The sequence below is a fragment of the Drosophila willistoni genome, unplaced genomic scaffold, assembly GCF_018902025.1.
Source record: "Drosophila willistoni isolate 14030-0811.24 unplaced genomic scaffold, UCI_dwil_1.1 Seg656, whole genome shotgun sequence".
NCBI lineage: Eukaryota > Metazoa > Arthropoda > Insecta > Diptera > Drosophilidae > Drosophila > Drosophila willistoni.
This window is the reverse complement of record NW_025814572.1, coordinates 1-20,938: the sequence shown is the minus strand read 5'-3', so window position 1 is coordinate 20,938 and position 20,938 is coordinate 1. Positions and strand designations below refer to the sequence as shown.

General features: G+C 34.4%; 16 protein-coding genes and 1 pseudogene across 16 annotated transcripts; 12 read left to right on the top strand and 5 right to left on the bottom strand.

Moving 5' to 3' along the window:
- The first annotated feature begins 52 nt into the window (after nt 1-52).
- LOC124461793 (histone H3) lies at nt 53-596 on the top strand. Its single transcript, XM_047013254.1, has one exon. The coding sequence runs from the start codon at nt 94-96 to the stop codon at nt 502-504; it is 411 nt and encodes a 136-aa protein (XP_046869210.1). The 5' UTR covers nt 53-93; the 3' UTR covers nt 505-596.
- A 1,166-nt stretch (nt 597-1,762) lies between these two features.
- On the top strand, nt 1,763-2,686 carry LOC124461805 (histone H1-like). The gene has a single exon (XM_047013266.1). It carries the CDS (start codon nt 1,818-1,820, stop codon nt 2,583-2,585), a length of 768 nt encoding a protein of 255 aa, XP_046869222.1. The 5' UTR covers nt 1,763-1,817; the 3' UTR covers nt 2,586-2,686.
- Nucleotides 2,687-2,980: 294 nt separating this feature from the next.
- On the bottom strand, nt 2,981-3,571 carry LOC124461804 (histone H2B). Its single transcript, XM_047013265.1, has one exon. The coding sequence runs from the start codon at nt 3,403-3,405 to the stop codon at nt 3,034-3,036; it is 372 nt and encodes a 123-aa protein (XP_046869221.1). The 5' UTR covers nt 3,406-3,571; the 3' UTR covers nt 2,981-3,033.
- Nucleotides 3,572-3,625: 54 nt separating this feature from the next.
- On the top strand, nt 3,626-4,113 carry LOC124461802 (histone H2A). The gene has a single exon (XM_047013263.1). It carries the CDS (start codon nt 3,668-3,670, stop codon nt 4,040-4,042), a length of 375 nt encoding a protein of 124 aa, XP_046869219.1. The 5' UTR covers nt 3,626-3,667; the 3' UTR covers nt 4,043-4,113.
- A 456-nt stretch (nt 4,114-4,569) lies between these two features.
- On the bottom strand, nt 4,570-10,151 carry LOC124461807. Its single transcript, XM_047013268.1, has 2 exons — nt 9,803-10,151; nt 4,570-4,960 (listed from the first exon to the last, which is right to left on the bottom strand). The coding sequence occupies exons 1-2, from the start codon at nt 10,107-10,109 to the stop codon at nt 4,641-4,643; spliced, it is 627 nt and encodes a 208-aa protein (XP_046869224.1). The 5' UTR covers nt 10,110-10,151; the 3' UTR covers nt 4,570-4,640.
- Nucleotides 5,209-5,752, top strand: LOC124461800 (histone H3). The gene has a single exon (XM_047013261.1). It carries the CDS (start codon nt 5,250-5,252, stop codon nt 5,658-5,660), a length of 411 nt encoding a protein of 136 aa, XP_046869217.1. The 5' UTR covers nt 5,209-5,249; the 3' UTR covers nt 5,661-5,752.
- LOC124461806 (histone H1-like) lies at nt 6,920-7,843 on the top strand. The gene has a single exon (XM_047013267.1). The coding sequence runs from the start codon at nt 6,975-6,977 to the stop codon at nt 7,740-7,742; it is 768 nt and encodes a 255-aa protein (XP_046869223.1). The 5' UTR covers nt 6,920-6,974; the 3' UTR covers nt 7,743-7,843.
- LOC6653613 (histone H2B) lies at nt 8,138-8,622 on the bottom strand. The gene has a single exon (XM_002075912.4). It carries the CDS (start codon nt 8,560-8,562, stop codon nt 8,191-8,193), a length of 372 nt encoding a protein of 123 aa, XP_002075948.2. The 5' UTR covers nt 8,563-8,622; the 3' UTR covers nt 8,138-8,190.
- Nucleotides 8,783-9,270, top strand: LOC124461803 (histone H2A). The gene has a single exon (XM_047013264.1). It carries the CDS (start codon nt 8,825-8,827, stop codon nt 9,197-9,199), a length of 375 nt encoding a protein of 124 aa, XP_046869220.1. The 5' UTR covers nt 8,783-8,824; the 3' UTR covers nt 9,200-9,270.
- Nucleotides 10,152-10,369: 218 nt separating the features above from the next.
- LOC124461801 (histone H3) lies at nt 10,370-10,907 on the top strand. The gene has a single exon (XM_047013262.1). It carries the CDS (start codon nt 10,405-10,407, stop codon nt 10,813-10,815), a length of 411 nt encoding a protein of 136 aa, XP_046869218.1. The 5' UTR covers nt 10,370-10,404; the 3' UTR covers nt 10,816-10,907.
- Nucleotides 10,908-12,076: 1,169 nt separating this feature from the next.
- On the top strand, nt 12,077-12,980 carry LOC6653648 (histone H1). Its single transcript, XM_002075945.4, has one exon. The coding sequence runs from the start codon at nt 12,130-12,132 to the stop codon at nt 12,877-12,879; it is 750 nt and encodes a 249-aa protein (XP_002075981.2). The 5' UTR covers nt 12,077-12,129; the 3' UTR covers nt 12,880-12,980.
- A 295-nt stretch (nt 12,981-13,275) lies between these two features.
- Nucleotides 13,276-13,882, bottom strand: LOC124461811 (histone H2B). Its single transcript, XM_047013271.1, has one exon. The coding sequence runs from the start codon at nt 13,698-13,700 to the stop codon at nt 13,329-13,331; it is 372 nt and encodes a 123-aa protein (XP_046869227.1). The 5' UTR covers nt 13,701-13,882; the 3' UTR covers nt 13,276-13,328.
- Nucleotides 13,883-13,934: 52 nt separating this feature from the next.
- On the top strand, nt 13,935-14,407 carry LOC124461810 (histone H2A). The gene has a single exon (XM_047013270.1). It carries the CDS (start codon nt 13,962-13,964, stop codon nt 14,334-14,336), a length of 375 nt encoding a protein of 124 aa, XP_046869226.1. The 5' UTR covers nt 13,935-13,961; the 3' UTR covers nt 14,337-14,407.
- A 455-nt stretch (nt 14,408-14,862) lies between these two features.
- LOC124461812 (histone H4) lies at nt 14,863-15,303 on the bottom strand. The gene has a single exon (XM_047013272.1). It carries the CDS (start codon nt 15,243-15,245, stop codon nt 14,934-14,936), a length of 312 nt encoding a protein of 103 aa, XP_046869228.1. The 5' UTR covers nt 15,246-15,303; the 3' UTR covers nt 14,863-14,933.
- A 198-nt stretch (nt 15,304-15,501) lies between these two features.
- On the top strand, nt 15,502-16,045 carry LOC6637779 (histone H3). The gene has a single exon (XM_002060875.4). It carries the CDS (start codon nt 15,543-15,545, stop codon nt 15,951-15,953), a length of 411 nt encoding a protein of 136 aa, XP_002060911.2. The 5' UTR covers nt 15,502-15,542; the 3' UTR covers nt 15,954-16,045.
- Nucleotides 16,046-17,191: 1,146 nt separating this feature from the next.
- Nucleotides 17,192-18,029, top strand: LOC124461808 (histone H1-like). The gene is given in 2 exon segments (XM_047013269.1): nt 17,192-17,726; nt 17,729-18,029. Coding segments are annotated over 2 exon segments (765 nt in total). The 5' UTR covers nt 17,192-17,246; the 3' UTR covers nt 18,014-18,029.
- A 2,505-nt stretch (nt 18,030-20,534) lies between these two features.
- On the top strand, nt 20,535-20,926 carry LOC124461809 (annotated as a pseudogene).
- The last annotated feature ends 12 nt before the right edge of the window (nt 20,927-20,938 follow it).

Genomic DNA, 20,938 nt, shown 5'->3' with positions numbered 1-20,938 from the left:
TGCTATAAAAGCAGGCACCAAACGAGCTGGCTTGTTTATTGTGTTTTGAACAGTGAAGAGTGAACATAAAAAAAAAAAAAGTGTAGTGAAAACATGGCTCGTACTAAGCAAACTGCTCGAAAATCGACTGGTGGCAAGGCGCCAAGGAAGCAGCTGGCTACTAAAGCAGCACGTAAGAGTGCTCCAGCAACCGGTGGTGTAAAGAAACCACATCGTTACCGTCCCGGTACTGTTGCCCTCCGTGAAATCCGTCGTTACCAGAAGAGCACAGAACTGCTCATTCGCAAATTGCCATTCCAGCGTTTAGTGCGTGAAATCGCTCAGGACTTTAAAACCGACTTGCGTTTCCAGAGTTCTGCAGTTATGGCTTTACAAGAAGCTAGCGAAGCCTATTTGGTTGGCCTATTTGAAGATACTAACTTGTGTGCAATCCATGCCAAACGAGTGACCATAATGCCTAAGGATATTCAACTAGCCAGACGTATTCGAGGCGAGCGTGCTTAAATTAAATCTACTCGTGTAGTTACCGTCAGAGTAACTATTTCGAACACAATTTTAACGCAAAGCGCATTTTTAATACAAATCGGTCCTTTTCAGGACCACAAACTAGTCATGTCGATATTGAGATTATTATTTTCTTAATTAAACTTGATTTATTATTCAATGTGTTTTATTCGGTTATGAGTATAAATATATTATATATGTCATTTAATTATTATAAAACCGTTATATTGGGCATATAATGGTTATGTACTAGTCATATAGATATCCAGCTTTAATATTCAATCATTTTTGTTTATATTTTTAAAGGTCTGACATTTATATACAGATCGATTTGAACTTAATCAATTTTGATTTTGTATATACTAATCAAAAAGCGCAAGAACACAACATTAATTTATAATAAATATAAAAAGCATAAAAATCAATATTGGATTTTTAAATTACCTAAATTAAAATAAAATAAAAAAATAATTTTTTCCATCCTACACGTTTAGTTTAATTGTTAGGCTTAGCAAGATTTTTAAATGATTAATAATTATTTATTGTATTATTATTTTGCCTGTTAGCTAACAAAAAAAGTGTATACAAATTTCTTCAATTGATGGTTCTACTAACAGGAATAATTATAATAGTTTAAATTTTAGCACACTGTTTATGGCATTAGCAACAAATTAAATAATAAAGTTAATTAAAAAAACAATTATATAAATATTAATTTTTTGATTTCTTTTTAATAAATATTTTTATTTTTTCAATACCAAAAACTAATATTGCATGCACTTTGCAAAATTGGTAATTTTTCACCGCATAGAGTCAATTACAATACAATTTTAGAATATGAATAAATTATATAACTCTAAATTTTTTGATTATTATCTAAAGTAAATTGTTGAAATTTTATAACAAATGAATAATTTTTTTAAAATTTTGATTTTTTCTATTTTTTATGTAGGGTTACATGGGAAAATTGCATTCTGTAATACATATAGTTGAAATTTGATTGCCTATTCAAAATGAATCCATGAAATTATATATAAAAAAATATTGGAATATAAATTCTACAACAATTATTAATATTGTGAGAAAATAATTTTTATAAATTTTGTTATTATTAAGAGTGAAAACAGCAATATACGAGCACTATTTAACAAAACTAAAACATTTTAATCGTCCAATACCAAAGACATGTTCATACGGCCGTCCTCCTCGATTCTCATTTGAATGAGGGCCTATGTCATAGCGAAATTTTCATACAATCATTATATTTAAAAGTGTATTTGGTGATATATATTTGTTTGATAATAAAGTGTATAATGTCTGATTCAGTAGCAGCAACATCAGCATCTCCTGTGGCTGGCCCAACAGCACCAGCAACGGCATCAGTTGATAAGAAGGTGGCTGCCAAAAAAACATCGGCAGCGTCGTCAACAAAGGCCAAAAAATCAACTGCTCCACCATCGCATCCACCAACTCAACAAATGGTAGACGCTTCGATTAAAAACTTAAAGGAACGTGGTGGCTCCTCACTACTGGCAATCAAAAAATATATTAGTGCCACATACAAGTGCGATGCCCAGAAACTTGCACCATTTATCAAGAGGTACTTAAAGTCAGCTGTCGGAAATGGTAAACTGATCCAAACAAAAGGAAAGGGTGCCTCTGGTTCATTTAAACTGTCTGCTGCCGCTAAAAAGGAACCGAAGCCAAAGGTTGCCTCTGTAGAAAAGAAAAGCAAACCGAAAAAGGTAACTCAATCAGCAGCAGCTAAAAAGAAAGCAATCGGTAGCAAAAAAATAACTGGTGCTGGCTCTGTTGATAAGAAACCAAAGGCCAAAAAGGCAGTCGCAACCAAAAAGACAGCCGAGAAAAAGAAAAGTGAAAAGGTAAAGGTAAAGGATGCTAAGAAAACAGGAACTGTAAAATCCAAACCTGTCGCATCGAAATCTAAGTCGAGTTCAACTAAGCCAAAAGCTAAAACAGTTGCCGTATCATCGGCTAAACCAAAAAAGGCAACCAAAAAGGCAGCTGCTGCTGCTACCGTCAAGAAGCCAAAAGCCAAGACAACTGCTAGCAAGAAGTAAATAATTAATACTTTATTGCAATCGTAATATTGAAAAAATTTTAGATATCGAATACGAAAATCTAAAATTTTATTTAAACACAGCCCTTCTCAGGGCTACAATTCCATATAACAAGAGAAAAAAAAATCAAATTTTCTAAAAATTACAAATATGTAATTTACATACATTCATACATACGTATGTACATATTAGCAACATACACAGATATTAATATTGTACGAGTCTTTTTGATTTAATGTAGGTGCATTTTTTTTTTCAGTTTAGCCTTGCAATAAACAGAAATGGTTAAAATAAAAATAACAACAATGATTTTTATCCACATTACCACTGGCTGCATGTATTTTGCAATATCCATTAAAAATATCTTAATTCTTTTTTAATATAAAATTGTGGCCCTGAAAAGGGCCTTTTTTTTAATAGGAAGCGTGTGTTTAAGCTAGGGACATTTTTATTTTGAGCTGGTATACTTGGTGACAGCTTTTGTTCCCTCACTAACAGCGTGCTTAGCAAGCTCACCCGGCAAAAGCAAACGAACAGCCGTTTGGATTTCGCGACTGGTGATGGTCGACCTCTTATTGTAGTGGGCCAAGCGGGAGGCCTCAGCAGCAATACGTTCAAAAATATCGTTTACAAAGCTATTCATTATGCTCATTGCTTTTGAAGAAATACCAGTGTCTGGGTGGACTTGCTTTAACACTTTGTAAATGTAAATAGCATAGCTCTCCTTACGCTTGCGCTTCTTCTTTTTGTCATTCTTGGTGATGTTCTTTTGAGCCTTGCCAGCCTTCTTGGCTGCTTTTCCACTAGTTTTTGGCGGCATTTCTCACTTCAAATTCAATAATTTAAATTTCACAAAACACAATTCACTTTTAACAAATGCCACCATTAGTGCGTCTTCAATTTATACATTTTTTTTGTGCATCGCTTTCTGGATAAATATATTTATTGAGTATCAACCCCTAGTTGAGCGAGTGTGTCTTTGGAAAAGGTATAAATAAAACGACAATGTACCACATCAACATCAACATTTGTGTGTGAAAAGTGAACAGTGTGTAAAACAGAAAAAAAAAAAAAATTCTAATATGTCTGGTCGTGGTAAAGGTGGCAAAGTGAAGGGAAAGGCAAAGTCTCGCTCGAACCGAGCTGGGCTCCAGTTTCCTGTTGGCCGTATTCACCGTTTACTCCGTAAAGGAAATTATGCCGAGCGTGTTGGTGCTGGCGCTCCAGTATATTTGGCTGCTGTTATGGAATATTTGGCGGCTGAAGTTCTTGAGTTGGCTGGTAATGCTGCACGAGACAACAAAAAGACCAGAATTATACCTCGTCATCTACAATTGGCCATTCGCAACGATGAGGAATTAAACAAATTGCTTTCTGGCGTAACCATTGCACAGGGTGGTGTGCTACCCAACATTCAGGCTGTACTGCTGCCCAAGAAAACCGAAAAGAAGGCTTAAACCAATTAATACTTGCTTTAAAATAATACAACTTTGTACATACAACAAACATAAACAACCGTCCTTTTCAGGACGACCAAAAAATTAAAAGAAATTAATACAGTTTTCCATCCATGCATATAAATTGTATGTGTATGTGTAAGGAGAGCCTTACGGAATCTATGTATATGTGCATATGTGACAATTTGCTTTATTTATTTACATTAGAGATATGTACATATTCAATATATTTGTTTGTTTCATCGTTCATTATTTGTTTGACACATCAGATAGTTTAATATTAATAATTTTATATTGTAGATTCGGTTCTTATGCAACTAAAAATATGGAGATTTTGTGTATAAATTCTTTGTGTTTTGTTGTTTTTTTTTTAATAATAATTTTATTAATTTTTGTACATGTATATACATATGTATAAACTCAAATGATTATTAAACCGGTTTTATTTTTTTTATTATAAAATTTAAAATTGATAAAACAAGAACACATACTATTTTTTTCTTTTCTCTTTTGATTAATAACTTTAGTGGTCCTGAAAAGGACCGATTTTTTGAAGGGCATAATTTGTAGTTAATACATTTTGGTGTTTATAAATATTTTAACCACCGAATCCATAAAGAGTGCGGCCCTGTCTCTTCAATGCGTATACAACATCCATCGCAGTGACTGTCTTCCTTTTGGCATGTTCCGTGTAGGTTACTGCATCGCGGATTACATTTTCAAGAAATACCTTTAGGACACCACGAGTTTCCTCATAGATAAGACCAGAAATTCGCTTCACACCGCCACGACGAGCCAAACGGCGGATAGCGGGCTTCGTGATACCTTGAATATTATCACGCAATACTTTACGATGACGCTTAGCACCACCCTTTCCCAATCCTTTTCCACCTTTGCCACGACCAGTCATTTTTATTTTTCACTTTTCACTATAAACGCACTGCACAAGAGTCAGAAATAAACTAATGCTGTATGTGTTGCCATCGCTTCTATTTATACCAAAAATCAAGAAAACACGAGAGAGTAAGAAATATGTTGCATCTCGCTCAGATGCTTCGTCAGAAAGTGAACGCGAATGTTTTTCTCTCTTTCTCTTTCTAACCCACCCTGATTTTGCTATAAAAGCAGGCACCAAACGAGCTGGCTTGTTTATTGTGTTTTGAACAGTGAAGAGTGAACATAAAAAAAAAAAAAGTGTAGTGAAAACATGGCTCGTACTAAGCAAACTGCTCGAAAATCGACTGGTGGCAAGGCGCCAAGGAAGCAGCTGGCTACTAAAGCAGCACGTAAGAGTGCTCCAGCAACCGGTGGTGTAAAGAAACCACATCGTTACCGTCCCGGTACTGTTGCCCTCCGTGAAATCCGTCGTTACCAGAAGAGCACAGAACTGCTCATTCGCAAATTGCCATTCCAGCGTTTAGTGCGTGAAATCGCTCAGGACTTTAAAACCGACTTGCGTTTCCAGAGTTCTGCAGTTATGGCTTTACAAGAAGCTAGCGAAGCCTATTTGGTTGGCCTATTTGAAGATACTAACTTGTGTGCAATCCATGCCAAACGAGTGACCATAATGCCTAAGGATATTCAACTAGCCAGACGTATTCGAGGCGAGCGTGCTTAAATTAAATCTACTCGTGTAGTTACCGTCAGAGTAACTATTTCGAACACAATTTTAACGCAAAGCGCATTTTTAATACAAATCGGTCCTTTTCAGGACCACAAACTAGTCATGTCGATATTGAGATTATTATTTTCTTAATTAAACTTGATTTATTATTCAATGTGTTTTATTCGGTTATGAGTATAAATATATTATATATGTCATTTAATTATTATAAAACCGTTATATTGGGCATATAATGGTTATGTACTAGTCATATAGATATCCAGCTTTAATATTCAATCATTTTTGTTTATATTTTTAAAGGTCTGACATTTATATACAGATCGATTTGAACTTAATCAATTTTGATTTTGTATATACTAATCAAAAAGCGCAAGAACACAACATTAATTTATAATAAATATAAAAAGCATAAAAATCAATATTGGATTTTTAAATTACCTAAATTAAAATAAAATAAAAAAAATAATTTTTTCCATCCTACACGTTTAGTTTAATTGTTAGGCTTAGCAAGATTTTTAAATGATTAATAATTATTTATTGTATTATTATTTTGCCTGTTAGCTAACAAAAAAAGTGTATACAAATTTCTTCAATTGATGGTTCTACTAACAGGAATAATTATAATAGTTTAAATTTTAGCACACTGTTTATGGCATTAGCAACAAATTAAATAATAAAGTTAATTAAAAAAACAATTATATAAATATTAATTTTTTGATTTCTTTTTAATAAATATTTTTATTTTTTCAATACCAAAAACTAATATTGCATGCACTTTGCAAAATTGGTAATTTTTCACCGCATAGAGTCAATTACAATACAATTTTAGAATATGAATAAATTATATAACTCTAAATTTTTTGATTATTATCTAAAGTAAATTGTTGAAATTTTATAACAAATGAATAATTTTTTTAAAATTTTGATTTTTTCTATTTTTTATGTAGGGTTACATGGGAAAATTGCATTCTGTAATACATATAGTTGAAATTTGATTGCCTATTCAAAATGAATCCATGAAATTATATATAAAAAAATATTGGAATATAAATTCTACAACAATTATTAATATTGTGAGAAAATAATTTTTATAAATTTTGTTATTATTAAGAGTGAAAACAGCAATATACGAGCACTATTTAACAAAACTAAAACATTTTAATCGTCCAATACCAAAGACATGTTCATACGGCCGTCCTCCTCGATTCTCATTTGAATGAGGGCCTATGTCATAGCGAAATTTTCATACAATCATTATATTTAAAAGTGTATTTGGTGATATATATTTGTTTGATAATAAAGTGTATAATGTCTGATTCAGTAGCAGCAACATCAGCATCTCCTGTGGCTGGCCCAACAGCACCAGCAACGGCATCAGTTGATAAGAAGGTGGCTGCCAAAAAAACATCGGCAGCGTCGTCAACAAAGGCCAAAAAATCAACTGCTCCACCATCGCATCCACCAACTCAACAAATGGTAGACGCTTCGATTAAAAACTTAAAGGAACGTGGTGGCTCCTCACTACTGGCAATCAAAAAATATATTAGTGCCACATACAAGTGCGATGCCCAGAAACTTGCACCATTTATCAAGAGGTACTTAAAGTCAGCTGTCGGAAATGGTAAACTGATCCAAACAAAAGGAAAGGGTGCCTCTGGTTCATTTAAACTGTCTGCTGCCGCTAAAAAGGAACCGAAGCCAAAGGTTGCCTCTGTAGAAAAGAAAAGCAAACCGAAAAAGGTAACTCAATCAGCAGCAGCTAAAAAGAAAGCAATCGGTAGCAAAAAAATAACTGGTGCTGGCTCTGTTGATAAGAAACCAAAGGCCAAAAAGGCAGTCGCAACCAAAAAGACAGCCGAGAAAAAGAAAAGTGAAAAGGTAAAGGTAAAGGATGCTAAGAAAACAGGAACTGTAAAATCCAAACCTGTCGCATCGAAATCTAAGTCGAGTTCAACTAAGCCAAAAGCTAAAACAGTTGCCGTATCATCGGCTAAACCAAAAAAGGCAACCAAAAAGGCAGCTGCTGCTGCTACCGTCAAGAAGCCAAAAGCCAAGACAACTGCTAGCAAGAAGTAAATAATTAATACTTTATTGCAATCGTAATATTGAAAAAATTTTAGATATCGAATACGAAAATCTAAAATTTTATTTAAACACAGCCCTTCTCAGGGCTACAATTCCATATAACAAGAGAAAAAAAAATCAAATTTTCTAAAAATTACAAATATGTAATTTACATACATTCATACATACGTATGTACATATTAGCAACATACACAGATATTAATATTGTACGAGTCTTTTTGATTTAATGTAGGTGCATTTTTTTTTTCAGTTTAGCCTTGCAATAAACAGAAATGGTTAAAATAAAAATAACAACAATGATTTTTATCCACATTACCACTGGCTGCATGTATTTTGCAATATCCATTAAAAATATCTTAATTCTTTTTTAATATAAAATTGTGGCCCTGAAAAGGGCCTTTTTTTTAATAGGAAGCGTGTGTTTAAGCTAGGGACATTTTTATTTTGAGCTGGTATACTTGGTGACAGCTTTTGTTCCCTCACTAACAGCGTGCTTAGCAAGCTCACCCGGCAAAAGCAAACGAACAGCCGTTTGGATTTCGCGACTGGTGATGGTCGACCTCTTATTGTAGTGGGCCAAGCGGGAGGCCTCAGCAGCAATACGTTCAAAAATATCGTTTACAAAGCTATTCATTATGCTCATTGCTTTTGAAGAAATACCAGTGTCTGGGTGGACTTGCTTTAACACTTTGTAAATGTAAATAGCATAGCTCTCCTTACGCTTGCGCTTCTTCTTTTTGTCATTCTTGGTGATGTTCTTTTGAGCCTTGCCAGCCTTCTTGGCTGCTTTTCCACTAGTTTTTGGCGGCATTTCTCACTTCAAATTCAATAATTTAAATTTCACAAAACACAATTCACTTTTAACAAATGCCACCATTAGTGCGTCTTCAATTTATACATTTTTTTTGTGCATCGCTTTCTGGATAAATATATTTATTGAGTATCAACCCCTAGTTGAGCGAGTGTGTCTTTGGAAAAGGTATAAATAAAACGACAATGTACCACATCAACATCAACATTTGTGTGTGAAAAGTGAACAGTGTGTAAAACAGAAAAAAAAAAAAAATTCTAATATGTCTGGTCGTGGTAAAGGTGGCAAAGTGAAGGGAAAGGCAAAGTCTCGCTCGAACCGAGCTGGGCTCCAGTTTCCTGTTGGCCGTATTCACCGTTTACTCCGTAAAGGAAATTATGCCGAGCGTGTTGGTGCTGGCGCTCCAGTATATTTGGCTGCTGTTATGGAATATTTGGCGGCTGAAGTTCTTGAGTTGGCTGGTAATGCTGCACGAGACAACAAAAAGACCAGAATTATACCTCGTCATCTACAATTGGCCATTCGCAACGATGAGGAATTAAACAAATTGCTTTCTGGCGTAACCATTGCACAGGGTGGTGTGCTACCCAACATTCAGGCTGTACTGCTGCCCAAGAAAACCGAAAAGAAGGCTTAAACCAATTAATACTTGCTTTAAAATAATACAACTTTGTACATACAACAAACATAAACAACCGTCCTTTTCAGGACGACCAAAAAATTAAAAGAAATTAATACAGTTTTCCATCCATGCATATAAATTGTATGTGTATGTGTAAGGAGAGCCTTACGGAATCTATGTATATGTGCATATGTGACAATTTGCTTTATTTATTTACATTAGAGATATGTACATATTCAATATATTTGTTTGTTTCATCGTTCATTATTTGTTTGACACATCAGATAGTTTAATATTAATAATTTTATATTGTAGATTCGGTTCTTATGCAACTAAAAATATGGAGATTTTGTGTATAAATTCTTTGTGTTTTGTTGTTTTTTTTTTAATAATAATTTTATTAATTTTTGTACATGTATATACATATGTATAAACTCAAATGATTATTAAACCGGTTTTATTTTTTTTATTATAAAATTTAAAATTGATAAAACAAGAACACATACTATTTTTTTCTTTTCTCTTTTGATTAATAACTTTAGTGGTCCTGAAAAGGACCGATTTTTTGAAGGGCATAATTTGTAGTTAATACATTTTGGTGTTTATAAATATTTTAACCACCGAATCCATAAAGAGTGCGGCCCTGTCTCTTCAATGCGTATACAACATCCATCGCAGTGACTGTCTTCCTTTTGGCATGTTCCGTGTAGGTTACTGCATCGCGGATTACATTTTCAAGAAATACCTTTAGGACACCACGAGTTTCCTCATAGATAAGACCAGAAATTCGCTTCACACCGCCACGACGAGCCAAACGGCGGATAGCGGGCTTCGTGATACCTTGAATATTATCACGCAATACTTTACGATGACGCTTAGCACCACCCTTTCCCAATCCTTTTCCACCTTTGCCACGACCAGTCATTTTTATTTTTCACTTTTCACTATAAACGCACTGCACAAGAGTCAGAAATAACTAATGCTGTATGTGTTGCCATCGCTTCTATTTATACCAAAAATCAAGAAAACACGAGAGAGTAAGAAATATGTTGCATCTCGCTCAGATGCTTCGTCAGAAAGTGAACGCGAATGTTTTTCTCTCTTTCTCTTTCTAACCCACCCTGATTTTGCTATAAAAGCAGGCACCAAACGAGCTGGTTGTTTATTGTGTTTTGAACAGTGAAGAGTGAACATAAAAAAAAAAAAAGTGTAGTGAAAACATGGCTCGTACTAAGCAAACTGCTCGAAAATCGACTGGTGGCAAGGCGCCAAGGAAGCAGCTGGCTACTAAAGCAGCACGTAAGAGTGCTCCAGCAACCGGTGGTGTAAAGAAACCACATCGTTACCGTCCCGGTACTGTTGCCCTCCGTGAAATCCGTCGTTACCAGAAGAGCACAGAACTGCTCATTCGCAAATTGCCATTCCAGCGTTTAGTGCGTGAAATCGCTCAGGACTTTAAAACCGACTTGCGTTTCCAGAGTTCTGCAGTTATGGCTTTACAAGAAGCTAGCGAAGCCTATTTGGTTGGCCTATTTGAAGATACTAACTTGTGTGCAATCCATGCCAAACGAGTGACCATAATGCCTAAGGATATTCAACTAGCCAGACGTATTCGAGGCGAGCGTGCTTAAATTAAATCTACTCGTGTAGTTACCGTCAGAGTAACTATTTCGAACACAATTTTAACGCAAAGCGCATTTTTAATACAAATCGGTCCTTTTCAGGACCACAAACTAGTCATGTCGATATTGAGATTATTATTTTCTTAATTAAACTTGATTTATTATTCAATGTGTTTTATTCGGTTATGAGTATAAATATATTATATATGTCATTTAATTATTATAAAACCGTTATATTGGGCATATAATGGTTATGTACTAGTCATATAGATATCCAGCTTTAATATTCAATCATTTTTGTTTATATTTTTAAAGGTCTGACATTTATATACAGATCGATTTGAACTTAATCAATTTTGATTTTGTATATACTAATCAAAAAGCGCAAGAACACAACATTAATTTATAATAAATATAAAAAGCATAAAAATCAATATTGGATTTTTAAATTACCTAAATTAAAATAAAATAAAAAAAATAATTTTTTCCATCCTACACGTTTAGTTTAATTGTTAGGCTTAGCAAGATTTTTAAATGATTAATAATTATTTATTGTATTATTATTTTGCCTGTTAGCTAACAAAAAAAGTGTATACAAATTTCTTCAATTGATGGTTCTACTAACAGGAATAATTATAATAGTTTAAATTTTAGCACACTGTTTATGGCATTAGCAACAAATTAAATAATAAAGTTAATTAAAAAAACAATTATATAAATATTAATTTTTTGATTTCTTTTTAATAAATATTTTTATTTTTTCAATACCAAAAACTAATATTGCATGCACTTTGCAAAATTGGTAATTTTTCACCGCATAGAGTCAATTACAATACAATTTTAGAATATGAATAAATTATATAACTCTAAATTTTTTGATTATTATCTAAAGTAAATTGTTGAAATTTTATAACAAATGAATAATTTTTTTAAAATTTTGATTTTTTCTATTTTTTATGTAGGGTTACATGGGAAAATTGCATTCTGTAATACATATAGTTGAAATTTGATTGCCTATTCAAAATGAATCCATGAAATTATATATAAAAAAATATTGGAATATAAATTCTACAACAATTATTAATATTGTGAGAAAATAATTTTTATAAATTTTGTTATTATTAAGAGTGAAAACAGCAATATACGAGCACTATTTAACAAAACTAAAACATTTTAATCGTCCAATACCAAAGACATGTTCATACGGCCGTCCTCCTCGATTCTCATTTGAATGAGGGCCTATGTCATAGCGAAATTTTCATACAATCATTATATTTAAAAGTGTATTTGGTGATATATATTTGTTTGATAATAAAGTGTATAATGTCTGATTCAGTAGCAGCAACATCAGCATCTCCTGTGGCTGGCCCAACAGCACCAGCAACGGCATCAGTTGATAAGAAGGTGGCTGCCAAAAAAACATCGGCAGCGTCGTCAACAAAGGCCAAAAAATCAACTGCTCCACCATCGCATCCACCAACTCAACAAATGGTAGACGCTTCGATTAAAAACTTAAAGGAACGTGGTGGCTCCTCACTACTGGCAATCAAAAAATATATTAGTGCCACATACAAGTGCGATGCCCAGAAACTTGCACCATTTATCAAGAGGTACTTAAAGTCAGCTGTCGGAAATGGTAAACTGATCCAAACAAAAGGAAAGGGTGCCTCTGGTTCATTTAAACTGTCTGCTGCCGCTAAAAAGGAACCGAAGCCAAAGGTTGCCTCTGTAGAAAAGAAAAGCAAACCGAAAAAGGTAACTCAATCAGCAGCAGCTAAAAAGAAAGCAATCGGTAGCAAAAAAATAACTGGTGCTGGCTCTGTTGATAAGAAACCAAAGGCCAAAAAGACAGCCGAGAAAAAGAAAAGTGAAAAGGTAAAGGTAAAGGATGCTAAGAAAACAGGAACTGTAAAATCCAAACCTGTCGCATCGAAATCTAAGTCGAGTTCAACTAAGCCAAAAGCTAAAACAGTTGCCGTATCATCGGCTAAACCAAAAAAGGCAACCAAAAAGGCAGCTGCTGCTGCTACCGTCAAGAAGCCAAAAGCCAAGACAACTGCTAGCAAGAAGTAAATAATTAATACTTTATTGCAATCGTAATATTGAAAAAATTTTAGATATCGAATACGAAAATCTAAAATTTTATTTAAACACAGCCCTTCTCAGGGCTACAATTCCATATAACAAGAGAAAAAAAAAATCAAATTTTCTAAAAATTACAAATATGTAATTTACATACATTCATACATACGTATGTACATATTAGCAACATACACAGATATTAATATTGTACGAGTCTTTTTGATTTAATGTAGGTGCATTTTTTTTTTCAGTTTAGCCTTGCAATAAACAGAAATGGTTAAAATAAAAATAACAACAATGATTTTTATCCACATTACCACTGGCTGCATGTATTTTGCAATATCCATTAAAAATATCTTAATTCTTTTTTAATATAAAATTGTGGCCCTGAAAAGGGCCTTTTTTTTAATAGGAAGCGTGTGTTTAAGCTAGGGACATTTTTATTTTGAGCTGGTATACTTGGTGACAGCTTTTGTTCCCTCACTAACAGCGTGCTTAGCAAGCTCACCCGGCAAAAGCAAACGAACAGCCGTTTGGATTTCGCGACTGGTGATGGTCGACCTCTTATTGTAGTGGGCCAAGCGGGAGGCCTCAGCAGCAATACGTTCAAAAATATCGTTTACAAAGCTATTCATTATGCTCATTGCTTTTGAAGAAATACCAGTGTCTGGGTGGACTTGCTTTAACACTTTGTAAATGTAAATAGCATAGCTCTCCTTACGCTTGCGCTTCTTCTTTTTGTCATTCTTGGTGATGTTCTTTTGAGCCTTGCCAGCCTTCTTGGCTGCTTTTCCACTAGTTTTTGGCGGCATTTCTCACTTCAAATTCAATAATTTAAATTTCACAAAACACAATTCACTTTTAACAAATGCCACCATTAGTGCGTCTTCAATTTATACATTTTTTTTGTGCATCGCTTTCTGGATAAATATATTTATTGAGTATCAACCCCTAGTTGAGCGAGTGTGTCTTTGGAAAAGGTATAAATAAAACGACAATGTACCACATCAACATCAACATTTGTGTGTGAAAAGTGAACAGTGTGTAAAACAGAAAAAAAAAAAAATTCTAATATGTCTGGTCGTGGTAAAGGTGGCAAAGTGAAGGGAAAGGCAAAGTCTCGCTCGAACCGAGCTGGGCTCCAGTTTCCTGTTGGCCGTATTCACCGTTTACTCCGTAAAGGAAATTATGCCGAGCGTGTTGGTGCTGGCGCTCCAGTATATTTGGCTGCTGTTATGGAATATTTGGCGGCTGAAGTTCTTGAGTTGGCTGGTAATGCTGCACGAGACAACAAAAAGACCAGAATTATACCTCGTCATCTACAATTGGCCATTCGCAACGATGAGGAATTAAACAAATTGCTTTCTGGCGTAACCATTGCACAGGGTGGTGTGCTACCCAACATTCAGGCTGTACTGCTGCCCAAGAAAACCGAAAAGAAGGCTTAAACCAATTAATACTTGCTTTAAAATAATACAACTTTGTACATACAACAAACATAAACAACCGTCCTTTTCAGGACGACCAAAAAATTAAAAGAAATTAATACAGTTTTCCATCCATGCATATAAATTGTATGTGTATGTGTAAGGAGAGCCTTACGGAATCTATGTATATGTGCATATGTGACAATTTGCTTTATTTATTTACATTAGAGATATGTACATATTCAATATATTTGTTTGTTTCATCGTTCATTATTTGTTTGACACATCAGATAGTTTAATATTAATAATTTTATATTGTAGATTCGGTTCTTATGCAACTAAAAATATGGAGATTTTGTGTATAAATTCTTTGTGTTTTGTTGTTTTTTTTTAATAATAATTTTATTAATTTTTGTACATGTATATACATATGTATAAACTCAAATGATTATTAAACCGGTTTTATTTTTTTTATTATAAAATTTAAAATTGATAAAACAAGAACACATACTATTTTTTTCTTTTCTCTTTTGATTAATAACTTTAGTGGTCCTGAAAAGGACCGATTTTTTGAAGGGCATAATTTGTAGTTAATACATTTTGGTGTTTATAAATATTTTAACCACCGAATCCATAAAGAGTGCGGCCCTGTCTCTTCAATGCGTATACAACATCCATCGCAGTGACTGTCTTCCTTTTGGCATGTTCCGTGTAGGTTACTGCATCGCGGATTACATTTTCAAGAAATACCTTTAGGACACCACGAGTTTCCTCATAGATAAGACCAGAAATTCGCTTCACACCGCCACGACGAGCCAAACGGCGGATAGCGGGCTTCGTGATACCTTGAATATTATCACGCAATACTTTACGATGACGCTTAGCACCACCCTTTCCCAATCCTTTTCCACCTTTGCCACGACCAGTCATTTTTATTTTTCACTTTTCACTATAAACGCACTGCACAAGAGTCAGAAATAAACTAATGCTGTATGTGTTGCCATCGCTTCTATTTATACCAAAAATCAAGAAAACACGAGAGAGTAAGAAATATGTTGCATCTCGCTCAGATGCTTCGTCAGAAAGTGAACGCGAATGTTTTTCTCTCTTTCTCTTTCTAACCCACCCTGATTTTGCTATAAAAGCAGGCACCAAACGAGCTGGCTTGTTTATTGTGTTTTGAACAGTGAAGAGTGAACATAAAAAAAAAAAAAGTGTAGTGAAAACATGGCTCGTACTAAGCAAACTGCTCGAAAATCGACTGGTGGCAAGGCGCCAAGGAAGCAGCTGGCTACTAAAGCAGCACGTAAGAGTGCTCCAGCAACCGGTGGTGTAAAGAAACCACATCGTTACCGTCCCGGTACTGTTGCCCTCCGTGAAATCCGTCGTTACCAGAAGAGCACAGAACTGCTCATTCGCAAATTGCCATTCCAGCGTTTAGTGCGTGAAATCGCTCAGGACTTTAAAACCGACTTGCGTTTCCAGAGTTCTGCAGTTATGGCTTTACAAGAAGCTAGCGAAGCCTATTTGGTTGGCCTATTTGAAGATACTAACTTGTGTGCAATCCATGCCAAACGAGTGACCATAATGCCTAAGGATATTCAACTAGCCAGACGTATTCGAGGCGAGCGTGCTTAAATTAAATCTACTCGTGTAGTTACCGTCAGAGTAACTATTTCGAACACAATTTTAACGCAAAGCGCATTTTTAATACAAATCGGTCCTTTTCAGGACCACAAACTAGTCATGTCGATATTGAGATTATTATTTTCTTAATTAAACTTGATTTATTATTCAATGTGTTTTATTCGGTTATGAGTATAAATATATTATATATGTCATTTAATTATTATAAAACCGTTATATTGGGCATATAATGGTTATGTACTAGTCATATAGATATCCAGCTTTAATATTCAATCATTTTTGTTTATATTTTAAAGGTCTGACATTTATATACAGATCGATTTGAACTTAATCAATTTTGATTTTGTATATACTAATCAAAAAGCGCAAGAACACAACATTAATTTATAATAAATATAAAAAGCATAAAATCAATATTGGATTTTTAAATTACCTAAATTAAAATAAAATAAAAAAAATAATTTTTTCCATCCTACACGTTTAGTTTAATTGTTAGGCTTAGCAAGATTTTTAAATGATTAATAATTATTTATTGTATTATTATTTTGCCTGTTAGCTAACAAAAAAAGTGTATACAAATTTCTTCAATTGATGGTTCTACTAACAGGAATAATTATAATAGTTTAAATTTTAGCACACTGTTTATGGCATTAGCAACAAATTAAATAATAAAGTTAATTAAAAAACAATTATATAAATATTAATTTTTGATTTCTTTTAATAAATATTTTTATTTTTTCAATACCAAAAACTAATATTGCATGCACTTTGCAAAATTGGTAATTTTTCACCGCATAGAGTCAATTACAATACAATTTTAGAATATGAATAAATTATATAACTCTAAATTTTTTGATTATTATCTAAAGTAAATTGTTGAAATTTTATAACAAATGAATAATTTTTTTAAAATTTTGATTTTTTCTATTTTTTATGTAGGGTTACATGGGAAAATTGCATTCTGTAATACATATAGTTGAAATTTGATTGCCTATTCAAAATGAATCCATGAAATTATATATAAAAATTCTACAACAATTATTAATATTGTGAGAAAATAATTTTTATAAATTTTGTTATTATTAAGAGTGAAAACAGCAATATACGAGCACTATTTAACAAAACTAAAACATTTTAATCGTCCAATACCAAAGACATGTTCATACGGCCGTCCTCCTCGATTCTCATTTGAATGAGGGCCTATGTCATAGCGAAATTTTCATACAATCATTATATTTAAAAGTGTATTTGGTGATATATATTTGTTTGATAATAAAGTGTATAATGTCTGATTCAGTAGCAGCAACATCAGCATCTCCTGTGGCTGGCCCAACAGCACCAGCAACGGCATCAGTTGATAAGAAGGTGGCTGCCAAAAAAACATCGGCAGCGTCGTCAACAAAGGCCAAAAAATCAACTGCTCCACCATCGCATCCACCAACTCAACAAATGGTAGACGCTTCGATTAAAAACTTAAAGGAACGTGGTGGCTCCTCACTACTGGCAATCAAAAAATATATTAGTGCCACATACAAGTGCGATGCCCAGAAACTTGCACCATTTATCAAGAGGTACTTAAAGTCAGCTGTCGGAAATGGTAAACTGATCCAAACAAAAGGAAAGGGTGCCTCTGGTTCATTTAAACTGTCTGCTGCCGCTAAAAAGGAACCGAAGCCAAAGGTTGCCTCTGTAGAAAAGAAAAGCAAACCGAAAAAGGTAACTCAATCAGCAGCAGCTAAAAAGAAAGCAATCGGTAGCAAAAAATAACTGGTGCTGGCTCTGTTGATAAGAAACCAAAGGCCAAAAAGGCAGTCGCAACCAAAAAGACAGCCGAGAAAAAGAAAAGTGAAAAGGTAAAGGTAAAGGATGCTAAGAAAACAGGAACTGTAAAATCCAAACCTGTCGCATCGAAATCTAAGTCGAGTTCAACTAAGCCAAAAGCTAAAACAGTTGCCGTATCATCGGCTAAACCAAAAAAGGCAACCAAAAAGGCAGCTGCTGCTGCTACCGTCAAGAAGCCAAAAGCCAAGACAACTGCTAGCAAGAAGTAAATAATTAATACTTTATTGCAATCGTAATATTGAAAAAATTTAGATATCGAATACGAAAATCTAAAATTTATTAAACACAGCCTTCTCAGGGCTACAATTCCATATAACAAGAGAAAAAAAAATCAAATTTCTAAAAATTACAAATATGTAATTTACATACATTCATACATACGTATGTACATATTAGCAACATACACAGATATTAATATTGTACGAGTCTTTTTGATTTAATGTAGGTGCATTTTTTTTTCAGTTTAGCCTTGCAATAAACAGAAATGGTTAAATAAAATAACAACAATGATTTTATCCACATTACCACTGGTGCATGTATTTGCAATATCCATTAAAAATATCTTAATTCTTTTTAATATAAATGTGGCCCTGAAAAGGGCCTTTTTTTAATAGGAAGCGTGTGTTAAGCTAGGGACATTTTATTTGAGCTGGTATACTTGGGACAGCTTTGTCCCTCACTAACAGCGTGCTTAGCAAGCTCACCCGGCAAAAGCAAACGAACAGCCGTTGGATTCGCGACTGGTGATGGTCGACCTCTTATGTAGTGGGCCAAGCGGGAGCCTCAGCAGCAATACGTTCAAAAATATCGTTACAAAGCTATTCATATGCTCATTGCTTTGAAGAATACATGTCGGTGGACTTGCTTAACACTTTGTAAAATGTAAATAGCATAGCTCTCCTTACGCTGCGCTTCTTCTTTGTCATTCTTGGTGATGTTCTTTGAGCCTTGCCAGCCTTCTGGCTGCTTTCCACTAGTTTGGCGGCATTTCTCACTTCAAATCAATAATTTAAATTCACAAAACACAATTCACTTTTAACAAATGCCACCATTAGTGCGTCTCAATTATACATTTTTTTGTGCATCGCTTCTGGATAAATATATTTTGGAGTATCAACCCCTATGAGCGATGTGTTTTGGAAAGGTATAAATAAAACGACAATTACCACATCAACATCAACATGTGTGTGAAAAGGAACAGTGTGTAAAACAGAAAAAAAAAAAAAAATTCTAATATGTCTGTCGTGTAAAGGTGGCAAAGTGAAGGGAAAGGCAAAGTCTCGCTCGAACCGAGCTGGGCTCCATTCCTGTGGCCTACAGTACCACTCCGTAAAGGAAATTATGCCGAGCGGTTGGTGCGGCGCTCCAGTATATTTGGCTGCTGTTATGGAATATTTGGCGCTGAAGTTCTTGAGTTGGCTGGTAATGCTGCACGAGACAACAAAAAGACCAGAATTATACCTCGTCATCTACAATTGGCCATTCGCAACGATGAGGAATTAAACAAATTGCTTTCTGGCGTAACCATTGCACAGGGTGGTGTGCTACCCAACATTCAGGCTGTACTTCTGCCCAAGAAAACCGAAAAGAAGGCTTAAACCAATTAATACTTGCTTTAAAATAATACAACTTTGTACATACAACAAACATAAACAACCGTCCTTTTCAGGACGACCAAAAATTAAAAGAATTAATACAGTTTTCCATCATATAAATTGTATGTGTATGTGTAAGGAGAGCCTTACGAATCTATGTATATGTGCATATGTGACATTTGCTTATTATTTACATTAGAGATATGTACATTCAATAATTTGTTTGTTTCATCGTTCATTATTTGTTTGACACATCAGATAGTTTATATTAATATTTTATATTGTAATTCGGTCTTATGCAACTAAAATATGGAGATTTTGTGATAAATTCTTTGGTTGTTGTTTTTTTTTAATAATAATTTATTAATTTTGTACATGTATATACATATGTATAAACTCAAATGATTATTAAACCGGTTTTATTTTTTATTATAAAATTTAAAATGATAAACAAGAACACATACTATTTTTCTTTCTCTTTGATTAATAACTTAGTGTCCTGAAAAGGACCGATTTTTTGAAGGGCATAATTGTAGTTAATACATTTTGGTGTTATAAATATTTTAACCACCGAATCCATAAAGAGTGCGGCCTGTCTCTTCAATGCGTATACAACATCCATCGCAGTGACTGTCTTCCTTTTGGCATGTTCCGTGTAGGTTACTGCATCGCGGATACATTTTCAACTTTAGGACCCACGAGTTTCCTCATAATAAGACAGAAATTCGCTTCACACCGCCACACGAGCCAAACGGCGATAGCGGGCTTCGTATACCTTGAATTTATCACGCAATACTTTACGATGACGCTTAGCACCACCCTTTCCCAATCCTTTTCCACCTTTGCCCGACCAGTCATTTTTATTTTTCACTTTTCACTATAACGCACTGCACAAGATCAGAAATAAAACTTGTATTGTGCCATCGCTCTATTTATACCAAAAATCAAGAAAACACGAGAGAGTAAGAATATGTTGCATCTCGCTCAATGCTTCGTCAGAAAGTGAACGCGAATGTTTTTCTCTCTTTCTCTTTCTAACCCACCCTGATTTTGCTATAAAAGCAGGCACCAACGCTGTTGTTTATTGGTTTTACAGTGTGAAGAGGAACATAAAAAAAAAAAAAGTGTAGTGAACATGGCTCGTACTAAGCAAACTGCTCGAAATCGACTGGTGGCAAGGCGCCAAGGAAGCAGCTGGCTACTAAAGCAGCACGTAAGAGTGCTCCAGCCCGGTGTGTAGAAACCACATCGTTACCGTCCCGGTATGTTGCCCTCCTGAAATCCGTCGTTACCAGAAGAGCAGAACTGCTCATTCGCAAATTGCCATTCCAGCGTTTAGTGCGTGAATCGCTCAGGGACTTTAAACCGACTTGCGTTCCAGAGTTCTGCAGTTATGGCTTACAAGAAGCTAGCGAAGCCTATTTGGTTTGGCCTATTTGAAGATACAATTGTGTGCATCCATGCAAACGAGTGACCATATGCCTAAGGATATTAACTAGCAGACGTATTCGAGGCGAGCGTGCTTAAATAAATCTACTC

What these genes read in the sequence shown, in the direction of transcription:
- LOC124461793 (XM_047013254.1), top strand. Translation starts at nt 94, where the DNA reads ATGGCTCGTACTAAGCAAACTGCTCGAAAATCGACTGGTGGCAAGGCG.
- LOC124461805 (XM_047013266.1), top strand. Translation starts at nt 1,818, where the DNA reads ATGTCTGATTCAGTAGCAGCAACATCAGCATCTCCTGTGGCTGGCCCA.
- LOC124461804 (XM_047013265.1), bottom strand. Translation starts at nt 3,405, where the DNA reads ATGCCGCCAAAAACTAGTGGAAAAGCAGCCAAGAAGGCTGGCAAGGCT.
- LOC124461802 (XM_047013263.1), top strand. Translation starts at nt 3,668, where the DNA reads ATGTCTGGTCGTGGTAAAGGTGGCAAAGTGAAGGGAAAGGCAAAGTCT.
- LOC124461800 (XM_047013261.1), top strand. Translation starts at nt 5,250, where the DNA reads ATGGCTCGTACTAAGCAAACTGCTCGAAAATCGACTGGTGGCAAGGCG.
- LOC124461806 (XM_047013267.1), top strand. Translation starts at nt 6,975, where the DNA reads ATGTCTGATTCAGTAGCAGCAACATCAGCATCTCCTGTGGCTGGCCCA.
- LOC6653613 (XM_002075912.4), bottom strand. Translation starts at nt 8,562, where the DNA reads ATGCCGCCAAAAACTAGTGGAAAAGCAGCCAAGAAGGCTGGCAAGGCT.
- LOC124461803 (XM_047013264.1), top strand. Translation starts at nt 8,825, where the DNA reads ATGTCTGGTCGTGGTAAAGGTGGCAAAGTGAAGGGAAAGGCAAAGTCT.
- LOC124461807 (XM_047013268.1), bottom strand. Translation starts at nt 10,109, where the DNA reads ATGACTGGTCGTGGCAAAGGTGGAAAAGGATTGGGAAAGGGTGGTGCT. An exon ending in CACTCTTTATGGATTCGGTG is followed by an intron (nt 4,961 to 9,802) that starts GTTAAAATATTT and finishes GTGAAAAGTGAA; the next exon opens with AAATAAAAATGACTGGTCGT.
- LOC124461801 (XM_047013262.1), top strand. Translation starts at nt 10,405, where the DNA reads ATGGCTCGTACTAAGCAAACTGCTCGAAAATCGACTGGTGGCAAGGCG.
- LOC6653648 (XM_002075945.4), top strand. Translation starts at nt 12,130, where the DNA reads ATGTCTGATTCAGTAGCAGCAACATCAGCATCTCCTGTGGCTGGCCCA.
- LOC124461811 (XM_047013271.1), bottom strand. Translation starts at nt 13,700, where the DNA reads ATGCCGCCAAAAACTAGTGGAAAAGCAGCCAAGAAGGCTGGCAAGGCT.
- LOC124461810 (XM_047013270.1), top strand. Translation starts at nt 13,962, where the DNA reads ATGTCTGGTCGTGGTAAAGGTGGCAAAGTGAAGGGAAAGGCAAAGTCT.
- LOC124461812 (XM_047013272.1), bottom strand. Translation starts at nt 15,245, where the DNA reads ATGACTGGTCGTGGCAAAGGTGGAAAAGGATTGGGAAAGGGTGGTGCT.
- LOC6637779 (XM_002060875.4), top strand. Translation starts at nt 15,543, where the DNA reads ATGGCTCGTACTAAGCAAACTGCTCGAAAATCGACTGGTGGCAAGGCG.